Source organism: Centruroides vittatus, unplaced genomic scaffold (assembly GCF_030686945.1).
Source record: "Centruroides vittatus isolate TY-2023 unplaced genomic scaffold, ASM3068694v2 contig_602, whole genome shotgun sequence".
Lineage (NCBI taxonomy): Eukaryota > Metazoa > Arthropoda > Arachnida > Scorpiones > Buthidae > Centruroides > Centruroides vittatus.
Window position 1 is genome coordinate 1,278,395 of NW_027122368.1, and position 13,886 is coordinate 1,292,280.

General features: G+C 30.3%; 1 protein-coding gene across 1 annotated transcript in view; it reads left to right on the top strand.

Annotated features, from left to right (window-relative positions):
• The first annotated feature begins 70 nt into the window (after nucleotides 1-70).
• Nucleotides 71-13,886, top strand: part of LOC136979298 (methionine synthase-like) — a 41,206-nt gene continuing 27,390 nt past the window's right edge. Inside the window, 13 exon segments of the mRNA XM_067275241.1 lie at nucleotides 71-211; nucleotides 389-468; nucleotides 5,860-6,059; nucleotides 6,140-6,229; nucleotides 6,355-6,424; nucleotides 7,350-7,442; nucleotides 7,523-7,629; nucleotides 9,362-9,421; nucleotides 10,027-10,121; nucleotides 11,402-11,502; nucleotides 11,962-12,023; nucleotides 12,093-12,240; nucleotides 13,383-13,495. Coding sequence (XP_067131342.1) covers nucleotides 441-468; nucleotides 5,860-6,059; nucleotides 6,140-6,229; nucleotides 6,355-6,424; nucleotides 7,350-7,442; nucleotides 7,523-7,629; nucleotides 9,362-9,421; nucleotides 10,027-10,121; nucleotides 11,402-11,502; nucleotides 11,962-12,023; nucleotides 12,093-12,240; nucleotides 13,383-13,495 — 1,167 coding nt within the window. The 5' untranslated portion in view covers nucleotides 71-211; nucleotides 389-440.

The following is a 13,886-nucleotide window of genomic DNA, read 5'->3' on the forward strand; positions in this document are numbered from 1 at the left end:
AAAATCGGCTTTTCGTAATAATTTTTTAAAAATTTGTTTATATCACGTGATAAACACATGGCGCTTTTTATCTTTGAAACGTTTCCAATTGAGATAAGGAAATAATTTATTTTAAAATATCAAAGATGAATGAACATTTGGTTAATTATTTTCATGCTGCTTGGACGTTTTATTACACTTTGAAACGTTTTATTGAGTTTTATAGTAAGAGGTAATTTCATATCTTTCCTTGTCACTTATATTGATCCATTTCTCGTGATTTAACCACGTGAATATTTATTTCATAGAGTCATTTTGTTACACAATTGTCTTATTTCTCAGTAATTTTTTATATTTTTATATAAATATAAGTCCACAAACTAATATATTTTAATATTTTCTTTTACAGGATAACATAAATTGCCATATTCTGAATTTGTCTATAATTTTGTGTAGAAAATATGGAGGATTTATATAAGTCAAGATCAGGTATATTATAAATATTTTCTGACTCGGTATTTAGAGGCTGTCTGTAAATTATGCTACCTTACGCAACACAGGTATAGGTGGGTGTGTATACAGATAATTGTGGATGGGCGGGCACTCGAGAAAGTAAATATGTTCCATTTTTCCATTGACCTCGTAAAATGATTCTGTCAACATTTACCGTGTTGACAGAAAATTATTGGGATGCAATACTTACTTGACAGAAAAATATTGCGTCCCAATAATTTTCTTTCGTTAGTCATTACGACGTGTTGTGTTTGTGAGAGTTTATAAAAACCTTACGTAATTCCGAGGCGGGCTGGCAGAAGGCAGGTTTGTATGTTTCCCGGAACTTGTCTTTGCACTTTAAAGGCCTTGTGGTTTGCTAAAAGATTATCGTAAATTATGCGGGGATCTACGCGTAATGTTGTAAGTGTATGAAATTCGATTACGGAATACGTTTCCGAAAAACTAAACCAAAACGGTAAAAATCTCGATGCCGTTCTTGCATTTTCGGCAAACACGTTTATTTAGAATACGAATGTTTTTGGCATATTTCGTAAGCCCGTGTCGGGTTTCCGATCTAGCTTCAATTTGATGTTCGAAATTGGATCGTTACTTGATAAGTGATACTATTTAATTTTTTAAGATGTAGAATGTCCTGTATTTCTTGTGTATTTGTAATTAAAAACGTAATTTAAAAATATAGTATCGTATATAAATACATATACTGTAATTATGATAAATAAAGTATAGGTCTAACATTAAATGATTATAAAAAGAAATAAAGATATATATTTTTCTACATATTGTGGTTGACTTGCTTGTATTGTGACGAAGCGTTCTTACGTGGATTGTCGTATAAAGATTGCCTCGTGGCAGATAGAGATTTGTAGTCTATGATTTGCGCATCCTTTTTTTAATGCAACCTAATGTTTCTAATGCTTATAGTTTGTGTTCATGGTACACGTGCCATAATAATTTGGTCTTGTTAAGATTTGTAAATATCCAGGCTCGGAATGCTGTGGCGACAAAACTCCTTGCGTTCGTGGCAAAGACCGGCAGAAAATGGTTTGGGGCTGCAGCTACAGCGACAGAGCAGCGCGTGTTCACAGGCTGTCCAAACGAGCAAACATTTTGTTTGCTGCATGTTATGTGAACGCGTCTTTTCTACCGTAAATAAAGTGTGGACGTCTGATAAATCAAAATTAAGTGTTGAAATTTTGAAAGCCATATTATTAGTGAAATATTTAACAAATTCTTGTGAAAAATTTCATGATATTTTAAACAACGATAGCAATCTATTAAAAAAAATTCACTCAACCAAGAAATATGCGAAAGAAAAAATTCTAGTCGTCTTACAAATGGGCTTCTCACAACCATGGGAACACAATTCAACATTAGCAGATTGATTTTCTTTAGAAATTCTTTTCTGCTCATCTGCAAATTGATTGAAAGCTTCTCTGCCACTAAATTCTTGCAAAATTATCAATAAAGTTTAAAACTCCAGCCCAGCATATATTAACAAAAATTTACAATTGACAATTAAGTCCAGAGAGATTTTTAATCAATTTATCATATGTATTAGCAAAGAAGAACCTCTAAAGGATGGTCGACGGTTGTGAAGTGTAAGATAATTTCAAACTTTCTATGCTTTACTATGTTTTGGAACCATTTAAATCTTAGAATTTCAGTATACTTAGACAATTTTTAATATATATGATGGAGAATATAATTTTAAAAATCATCAATACCTATTTTAAAGATTACTTTGAAATTGCATTATCGATTAAATAAAACAAACAAAATCGATGCAATACTTATATTAAAATACTTAGTTTAATTTTAAAATTTATTTATATAAAATCAGTCTTAATCAGCAAATAAATTTTGTTTAAATATATATATATATATATATATATATATATATTAAGTTTTAAATTGAGTGATTTATCAGAATGTTTCAAAATCAATAACAATTATCAGCTTTCTCTTACTTAATTTATTAAAATCAACTTCAGATCTACTGTTCTTTTTTACATTTTGTATTTAAAAATAGCATTTAATTTGTATTTAAATGAAATAAATGTTTAGTTGTGTAATTATTAAACATAGCTATAAAATATTCATTCATTTCTTTTGTTTATGTATGCTTTTTCATTACATTTTTTACATTATAATTATTGTTTGTAACTATAACAATGGAAAGTTTTTAGAATTTATTGATAACCTACAACAAACCTGAACTTTAACTATTTATAAGTTTGTGTGTGTGTGTGTGTGTGTGTGTGTATAGATTATAGATAAAATTATATGACGTTTGTACGGTTAAATGACGTATTTTGAAACTATTTCGACATTATCAAATAGTAATATACAAATAGATTTTTCAGAATTGCATCTAAAAATAACACGTGTATTTTATAAAATTAACATACAGTAAAATAAAATACGTTACTGCAATCCGAGTTTTTCTGTCGTGTTAACTGCACATTAGCAAATTCGTGTATCCCATTTGGATTCTCTCCTCTTTGTTGATCAAAGGAATGTTGGAAATAATGATGCACAATTGTTTGGCAGAATAATTGTATGGAGTTTTACATTCATTATTTAGTTAATTAATCCTCGTTACGCTCTTTCTCTCTACTTATTTTCCTTAAATATATTTTGTAAAAATTTTTTGCATGTTTACTTATTAAATCACAATTGAATTATGATATTTAAATGCTAAATTTGGTAAACTTGATGATGAAATCATTACCCAACTTACAGAATATCTAACGTGACTCCTTTTACAAGATTACGTAAAGATATCAAACTTAAATTTAGAAATCAAGACTGTTGATTCATACATAGGAGGAGAGAGAGTGCTTTCGAGAACGTTTATTCTTCCTAATCTTTCTAAAAGATGATGACACATTTGCATCGGAAGTTCAAAAAGGCCGAAAATTGTTACTATGCCGGACTTATGAAAGAATTTTGTGTAATAAATATCATGGTTTGAGTAAAAGATGGAGGCGAGATCTTAGCTGTCAAGGTCAGAATTGGATTTGAAGGAGTGATTATGTAAATACATGAACTGTCAGAATATCCTTGCTGACCAATATACTGGACAGAAGTTTTACAGTGTAACTTTATTGTTTTTATTCTTGTGAATTGTACAGATCAAAATGAATGAATTGCTTCAGTAAACGATTATTCAGTTATCAAGAGTAATCGTTTAACATTATAATTACAATATGTAGTTAAGGAATCAATTATTTTCTATATTATCAACACAAAGCCGTCTTGGAATCTGAGAGAATCTTTTATTCATACAAATGCATTTCAGATTTCTTTTACAAAGGAACAAAATAGATAAGTTAAAAATCTCATTGTAATGAAAGATAGTTTATAACAATAGACTAGCAATTATTGCAACAATCATTATTTTGATTTACAATTTCAGTATCTTATTTAATAAAGCAAGCAGTAAAAATAAAGGCACATACCTTTTAACAGTAGGTAAGGTTAGAAAAACACTAACGTTTTCAACCTGATTAACAGACCATTTCTGACGTGGACAGATATAAATGGAATGCCATTATCAGATAGGAAAGAAGAGATACAGTAAGCAAGCAAGAAGTGACAGACTATGACACTGGCAGATGATGCTAAAAGATGAAGAAGATATTGTTAGACAGAGTAGAAGTAGTCTTTGAATTAGGTAATGTTATCAATTTTATTAACCAAATGGGTTTTCAATTATTTTCTCTTACCCGTCAAAATCAAAGAGGGGTGGCATATTATTATTCTCTACATCACTTCATATATTGAAAATTTTTGAATATTGGGACTCCATCCTAGCTGTTAACATTCCGGGTCTCCAATTGATTATTATTTCAATTTATGCTCCTCATCCTAAAAGAATGAATATTTTTCAAACACAATTTCCTCCTTAAAATTTATACAGGATGACTCAAAGTTAGCTTTAAAAATTTTTATAGCCTCCAACCATCTGAGATGCTCTGTGTGCATGTTGTGAAGAGGAGTTTGACCTGTGTGAAGTCTGCAACTATTTCCAAGTCTGCCGTACACATAGAGAAGACTGTGAATGTTCTGGCATGTTGCACATCTGAGATATGCTATTATATTCTTCTTCTCATAGAACATTTAGTGGACCCGATATACAGAAGGTCCTTATCGCATCTGGTGTCTGATAGAGACACTGTCTATGTCGGAAGTTTGCTAGGGTTAGGAGGGTCCTTTCCATTTCGAAGGATGGTAAAAATAGCCAGCAACCTTTGAAAAACAATATGAATTTCATGATTCCTGGTGATTTTTGCAAATAATGAATGTAGGAAGGGTTGGTAGGTTACACTGTTGTTCCACTTTTCCACCGTGATTTGTTATAGAGGTCTACCTTGGGCATGGATTCTAGAGGCATCCGATGGAATTTATCCACTGAGCAACGTAAAACTGTTTGGTAACTGTGAGCAATGGCTAACTCTTCTATTTGCTCTAATTTAGTGTCAAGTGCTTGGGGGGTAGAAGAACTTATTAGTGGAAAACGTTTGTGCAGTGTTTGTTTTTTACACACTGGAAGTTGGTTCTGTGTCTGTTGTACCTGTGGAGTGGTGTGTATCATATGAACATTTTTTGAAGCCAAGAATATTCTAAACAAATTTTTGTCAGAAGACAGCAAATAAATACAATTATTCCAAAATAAGATTTCTTAATGTATGAAAGCTAATTAAGTTGTTTTGATTACATTTAACTATAATTTTGTTTTTGATTTGTTTATAGAATCAAAAGTAATTTTCATCTTGCTATCTTTTACATTTATAACAAGTTGATAAATTGAGACAGCATGCAAAGAGAGAAATTAATACAATTGCATTAAAAGAAAGCACTAATAATGTTTATATGGATAAATTATTTTGATTGTTATGTAATATTTAATATTTATATAATCAATAAACAAAATACAATTAATTATATTTCTAAGTTTCAATTGAGCAAAGTGCATTATAAAATATTTTTCAAAAAAATCAGATTATTTGGGAGAGTTTAACAGAGAAAACAATACCATGCATGCGCCGTATTACAGCACGTTCGTAACATCGTACATATTTGAAAATCGTAATGGATTCGTATCGAATGTCGTCCAAAAAATCGTTTTATTTAAATTTGTATGTGTTCTTCTCTGTTTCGAACATTCGCGTTCGATATAAAAATCTCTTATTCTCCCGAGGACGACGGAAATACGTTCGTCGAAAGCGCTCGGAACAAAAATATTTTGTAATGCCGTACACGGCGAGTTCTACTTCTTATTGACAGAGAAATCAGTTGCCAGACTCATATTCATTCAAGATAATAAATCATTTATATAATATTAATATGTTTTATTTTCAGAAATTACAGAAGAAATTTACAAATCATTACAAAAGAAAATTATGATCTTAGATGGTGCCATGGGAACCATGATACAACAGTATCATTTACAAGAACATCATTATAGAGGTAGCGAATTTATGGATCATCCGTCACCTTTAAAAGGAAATAACGATCTTTTGACATTAACTCGACCTGATATTATTTATAATATACATAAGGTAATTACTTTAAATTATTTTACACTATTAGATGAATAATATTTTAATATTATTATTATTTTCAATGTTAAATTTTCCAGAAATATCTTGAAGCTGGTGCAGATATCATAGAAACGAATACTTTCAGTAGTACTTCTATTGCACAATCCGATTATAAGATGGAGCATTTGGTATTAAATAACTAATGTTTTGTAAAATGAAGTATCATAAAAAAATAATCACTATGTTATTTAATTATTCTGTTTAAATCATGAAAAATATTCCTATTTTTAATTTGTTCGCTAATTATTTACAGGTTTATCGACTAAATAGAGAAGCAGCAGAACTTGCTAGAAAAGCATGCAATGATATATTTACTAAAACAGGTTTGTTATTAAAAACAAATTTAATATAATAATTTATATTTATATTATAGTGTTTGAAAGATACATTTTATGAATTTATTTAATAATACACAACAGACTAATGCTTTAATCGAAGCACGGGAAGAAAAACAAACACGACGACATTACGAGGATAAGCCGAAAAGTAATGCACACACGCTTGTAGAACACAAACAAAAACAAATAGCAAGATCGGGCAAAAAGTACATTAAAGTACAATTCTTAAGCTTCGAAATCGTATCTTTATTTTTCAACATAGTCACCGTTAAGGCTAACACATTTCTCCCAATGCGTAACAAGTTTTTTCGTTCCATCACCGAAAAATTCTTCCGACTTTTTTCGAATCCGGGACTCGACGGCTGCCTTCACCTCATCATCCAAGGTGTAATGATTACCTTTGAGGTCTCTCTCGAGTAGAGGAAAAAAAATAAAAATTGCGAGGCACAAGATCGGGGGAATAAGGAGGGCGTGGAATAGGTTTAAACTTCAGCAGAGCCTCTCCAGTTGCACACGAGATGTGTGGACGAGCATTGTCGTGTTGCAAGATTATAGGCGCCACGCTGCGTCTAACATAACAAATAATCACCCGGTGCCAGTAGGAGGATGGATGGATACAGAAGATAACATACACATTAAGACAGTAAATTAAACGTTAAATAAACATCTTGCTGTAAGAGCATATTACAGAATAATTAAAATAGAACAGTTGTCCGTTAAAGAAAACACAAAGTTACATGAAAAACTTCACATTTCTTTCCAAATAACCTTTTCCATGCATTTAAATGTGACTTAGCATCAAGATAAAATATATATTGTAATTATAGGTTAAGTATTTTAATTTTTGATAAGAACATTTTACTATTATTAATGATTTTATTTTGAAAAAGTTTTAAAACTAATCTTACAGGTATAACTCGATATGTTGCCGGATCGATGGGTCCTACAAACAAGACTCTATCCATTTCTCCTTCGGTAGAATATCCAGAATATAGGAATATTAGTTAATATCAGTCTTGTTAGTCCTTCATTTATAAAAAGAATATTGCACGAAAAAAAATGTATTTCTGTTTGTATTTCAAGATTTTGACGAATTAGTCGAAGCTTATTTCGAACAAGCTCGTGGTCTTCTCGACGGCGGTTGCGATATTTTATTAATCGAAACAATTTTTGACACGGCAAACGCAAAGGTAACAATTTTATTAACAGTCTTCGACTTTTCTTTAAAATTTCAATTGATTTTAAATCTTATTCTGATTTTATTGCAACAAAGCAAAAAATAAAAATGTAAGTGAAATGTTTGTTTATACTTTTGACAATAAATTTCATTAGAAATAGATTATAAAAATAAACAAAATTTAGAAGTATAAATATAGTTTTGATAATTATTGATTTAAAATTAATAATGACCCTTTATTATTTGAAATATTTTTTGATGTGTTATCGGTTTTACTGTGCTTAAAGTATAGCATACTTTGCTAAATCTTGTTAATTGGTGATTGTGTAAAAGTGGGTAATTTTTATGGAAAATAGCATTATACGAGATATATCTGATATGTAAATTCATTAATTGGTTTGAAATGTTCAGATATCTGCTATTATTAGTCATAAAAATATCACTCTAACTTTATTTTTTTTTATAGATTAGGTTAGAAAAAATAATGAAAACAACTGAAGTAGTAAATAGCATAATAAAATGATAAATAAGATTTTAATTGAAATATAAATATTGGAGAAAAAAACCACAAATGCTAATTGCAAATTCTTATTTCCTATGCTCAAAATCCCTAAATTTAGCTTGAAAATCCCTAACTTGGCAACACTACCTAACAAAATTATACCTATTTTAAACTTCTAAAACTTTTTCAAGATTTTTTTCTGTTAATAACGAGGTTGAGGTCGAAGTTTTAAATGCGAAAACGTGTACGTCGGACGTTCGGCGCCGCTTTCCCGTAAGCCTAGAAGTTTCACAATGGTGTTTGGAAAGTCGGTGGAATCGTGCTCGACATTCCAAACGCCATTGTCAAACTTCTAGGCTTACGGGAAAGCGGCGCCAAACGTCCGACGTACACGTTTTTGTGTTCGAAACTTCGGCTTCAACCTCGCTAATTAATTTTTTATTTTAGATTAATATATAATTTGTCTTAATTAAACTTTAATATATAAATTTTTATTTTATTCAATAAATATGCCTTACTCTTCGTACTGTGAGAAAAATTTTCTGATTCTATATAACTTTTATATTAATAAATCCAAATAAAATTATACTGAAGTTAAAAGATCCTGTAGCAAGCTGGTTTATTTATTTTTTAACGAAAGTATAATTGCGGAAGTATACTTTAATACATTATTTCCTATGTCGGTCGAGCGTCACTTTTTTCATTTAGTAATTGTTTGTTAAATGTACCAAAAGAGTATGTTTTTCAATGATACATAGAAAAATCACAAAAATTACCATTGTGTTACTACATAAATAAATACTTATCTTGTTTACTTATTTATCCTATAATATAGAGGAAAGTTAATAGTATAAATATAATAACAGTTAGGTTTTTACTACATATTAAATTTTTTTATTCATTCTAACCTACCAACTTGTAAGATATTCAAAAACTTATATTAATAATAGGTTAACGTTACCTATGGTAGTGAACATGGCGGCTCGTCTCCGAAACAGTGGGGACGCATGTTCTAACCTAACTTAACCTAACCTAACCTATTCTAATAAATTACCATAATTATTGCCAACCAAATTATAACAATAGGGGTAATTTATTAGAATAGGTTAGGTTAGGTTAGGTTAGAACGTGCGTCCCCACTGTTTCGGAAACGAGCCGCCACGTTCGCTACCATAGGTAACATTAACCTAATAATAATTAAAAATTCGAACAGAAATTTAATTATTGTTGTTTTGTTTGAAAGGCTGCAATCTTTGCCGTCGAAACTTTATTTGAAAAAAATTACGAGAGAGTTCCTGTTTTTGTAAGTATCTTACAATTAATATTTTTTGAAAATTTTTCATAGAATTATTGATTATTCTTTGTTAATCTTGGAAAGTTAATTGTTATTGTCACTAATTATAATTTCTGTATGTATCTGTTTTCACTTGTGGTTCTTACTATATATTTAATTTACAATTTTCTGTATAAATTGTATATTAAATATTGATAAAGTAGTAACTTTATCATTAACAAACTACTGTTGAAATTTAATTTTTAGAATTGCCAGGACAATAATTATAAAATTAGTAAACAGTTTAAGACTATACAGTAATGAGTCTTTCAATATCCTTTCTCACACCTTACGAAAATAACAATCTTACGGCAGAGTTGACCTTTTATTAGAGGCTCGCTATGGAAAACGTTACGGGGCGTCCTTCCGACGACGGCACAAATAAAAAATATAATATACGTTTAATAAAATATTAAATGTATTGTTAGCATTATTAAACCTCCCATATGTGGCAACCCTTGATTTTCCCAGAGACTGGTCACAAATGAAAAATTAATTTTTAATTATCTTAATTAAAAAAGTTGTAAATTGTTTTATATTAATTACTGTTTTAATTATTGATACATTGTAAATAGGTATCGGGCACGATCGTTGATAAAAGTGGAAGAACGCTATCTGGACAGACTTGTGAAGCCTTTGTAATAAGCGTATCGCATGTAAAACCTATGTGGTAATTATTAATAATTTTTAATACTTATTTTAAAAGTTTATATTACTGTATTTACTTTGTTAAATTTTAATTAACATTTTAAAAGTTTAAAATTTTATTAAATGAGAGTGAGGTTAAAGATAAATCTGTTATATCCAGTTAATTCCATAATATATTTTATGAGAAAGTGTTGATTGCAGACCTTAATTGTTTAGAATTTTAACTTTGAAAGACAAAAGGAAGTATTAAATTTGGATTAAAGGAAGAATTAAATATAAGGATAGATATAATATACAGGGTGTATCAGTACAGCGGTTACAAACTTTCAGGAGAGATAGAGTACACCTAGACGATGGGAAATCACATAGCAATGCATGGTCGGAAACGCTTTCCTGGCACAGTAGTGACGACACAAAACACAAGAAAGGAAGGATATGAACAGGGTGAGAAAACCTGTTTATTATTATTAGTACAGCAAAAATGCTGAGACATCTTTGGCTGGTGTAGTGACATCTATCACGTACACTCTCTCTCTCCTGGAAGTTTGTAACCGCTGTACTGATACACCCTGTATAAAGTATATAAGGAAGAATTAAATTTTTAATAATTATTTGTCAAAATTCATCTTATAATTTTAATTATTGTTGAAACTGTAATCCAGTAACTAATTTTACTGGGCTGCGGTTTTAAAATTGCAGATTTTTCAACTGTAGTCCATCTCTTGGCTGTCTGTCCTTCATTAATCTCGAGAACTCTGTAAGATAGATGAAAATTGAGACTCGATTCAGATAGCTTACTGGCTAGAGGCTCCAATTGACTATATACGAACTTCTGTTTTATTATTGATACTTTCCAAGATTTCTCAAGACTGGTGTATAAGTATATGAAACAAAACACTCTAAAAACTGTAATTAACTCCAAAGCATATCAATTCAGAAACACAAGACCTGAAGAAGATCCATTGAAGATCAAAAACAAAAGTAAATAATCTTTATTTTCCAGTATTTTTGATTAAAGTATTTTTTCTGGAGTTAATTATGGTTCTTTAGTGTGTTTTGTTTCATGTTGTTGATTCTTCGTAGATTTTGTTTATTTTCCCTGTATTTTATAGAATATTTGAATATATTCTTTATATGTTTATATCTGTATATTAGTCTTTCATAATTTATTAATGTCAAATTGAAAATGCTAAAAAATAAATATCACGAATACTTGAAGAATTAATATTTATAATTACTCTTCGTATTCCTAATTTGTTTATAAATTAAAACAAACAATTTGTTTTTTCATTTTTTAAACAGTCTCGGATTAAATTGTGCCTTGGGTGCGGTCGAAATGCGTCCCTTTATCGAAACAATCGGCAAGAACACCACTTCGTTCGTTATATGTTATCCAAATGCAGGTAATATTTTGTCTCATAATATTTATCTGTTTGCCTTATTTTAATAAGTTTACATACACGTGCCAGTGGTTGGATCTGGTCACTGGATTGATTACTATGATTCTGTAGAGTGACTTCTGAGGATCCCAGATTTTTATTTTTATACAAATTTGGACATTCTTAGTACGTTTAATTTTTGTTTTATTATTTCCGCCCTTAGCACTAAGATGGCCTTTTTATGGTTTGGCCAAGCCCGCAATATTTTTTTAAAAAACTTTAACTTCTTCGTATTATTAAAGAGAAGTGTGTTAATTTGTATTAGGAATATATGACATGTATTCAAAAGTGGTCTCAAGCCTAAGTGTCTGCAGAAGGTGCAAACAGGACATTTGCATCTCCCTTTTTTTCTATATTCAATCACAGTAATATTTTCATTAGCATTCAGCAATGTTAATTAATATATTTTTTACTTATTTTTAGGTTTGCCAAATGCATTTGGTGAATATGACCAAACTCCAGAGCAGATGGCAGAATGTCTACAAGTAATTTTTCATTACTTTTTCTAATATTAATAAATATTTAACATGGCATTTATATCAAATAATTTTCAGGCATTTGCACGTGATGGTCTTGTAAATATAGTTGGCGGTTGTTGCGGAACCACGCCAAGACACATAGAAGCCATTTCTGAAGCCGTTAAACATTACAAGCCTCGCAAGTGTTCAGAAAATGTTTATTCGGATCACCTTTTATTATCTGGTATTTATCGTTAAAATTATATTTACCTTAATTTTATATATCTGTAGAAGACATTAACATTTTGGGACTTACTGATTAAATTTTTATAAAATTATATCTAATCCTATAGTTTTCAAATAATTTATTCTAAGAAATTATTGATGTTGTGGAGATTTTTAGTTACACTAATTATCTAAGGCAGGGGTGGCCAACTTTTGTGTACATAAGATCTACTTTTTATCTTAAAAATGTGTTGCGATCGACTTGTTGTCATAGGCATAGTCTAAGTGGGGAGGGGAAGTGTCAAATACATATTGTTTATACACTGTGTTTCAGTATGAGGTGCACTGCTTATGAGTCGAGTCATAACTGCATGCATACTGTTGCATTCGGTTACAAATATAATACATTAAGTCAATACATCGTGAGCGATCGACCAAAATTGGCTTGGCGATCGACCGATTGATCGCAATCGACTTGTTGGCCACCCCTGATCTAAGGCATCTAGTGTCATAATAGAAAACTGTACATCACCTGAAAATTTTTTGAAGGACTTCCCTTTCAGAAATTTGTACATGGATCTGCAAAAGATTTTAATATTTTGCAGATCCATGAACAAATTTAATTAGTGTTAATCAATTGCATTAATAAACAGAGCAGGTGAAACCAATCTTCAGCACAATTTTACAAGAGAGCAAACATTTTCAGCCATGTTAAACAGGCATTGTCAGGCTAACTGACCTTTGTGGAGAAAGCATAGATGTTAAAACAAGGGGATTGACATCCAAGTGTTAAAAGAGGGGTGACATGATAGATAGGAAGGTGGAGAGGATTGTAAGATTAAACTTCATACATTGACTTCATGTGGGCAGCAATCCCCTTGTTTTAACAGCTGTCCAGATTTTGTCAGCTTTATCAGAAATAACTCATGGAGTTTAACATCTTGATCAAAGAAATTAATATGTTGTCAATAATGCCATTTATTAACACATAAATGAAGCAAAACAATATAAGCAGGAAGTGATAACATAAAATATAGCCAAACAATCAGCACTTAGCCATGCAAAAAAACACCTTATCTATCTGCAAAGTAGTCTCGGATTAAGTTTGGTATTGTAATAGTGTGCCCTAAACAATGTAAGACATTAATTAATATTTTAAAGGTTTAGAACCGGCAAGGATTGGTCCCCAGACATTATTCATAAATATTGGAGAGAGATGTAACGTTGCCGGAAGCAAGAGATTTGCCCGACTTATATGTAATAACCAGTTTCGGGTAAGATGGTTAAATATTATATTTTGTTTAACTGTAATTATTTCTCTTATAATTTTATAAAGTCCTTTCATCTCTATTTTTTAATTTGAAATGGAATTATGACGACGAATGTCTGTAATGGTTTTAACATATTAATATCCAAGAGATATTTTAGGAAAGAATATTTTGAAATGTAAATACAGTCAAATTTTTTAAATATGAGATTTATTTTGGATAGAAATACATTATATCAATTGAAACTAAGAGAAAAAATACATTTTGGAATGAATTAGTAATAATTACGTATGTGGGAATTTCAAATACCCTAATTGCCAGTTACCTGTCGAGTTGGTAAAACTCGCCCACTTTGTCGTTTCGGATGGCTTTTTATCGAGTGGCTAAAGAGTTAAGC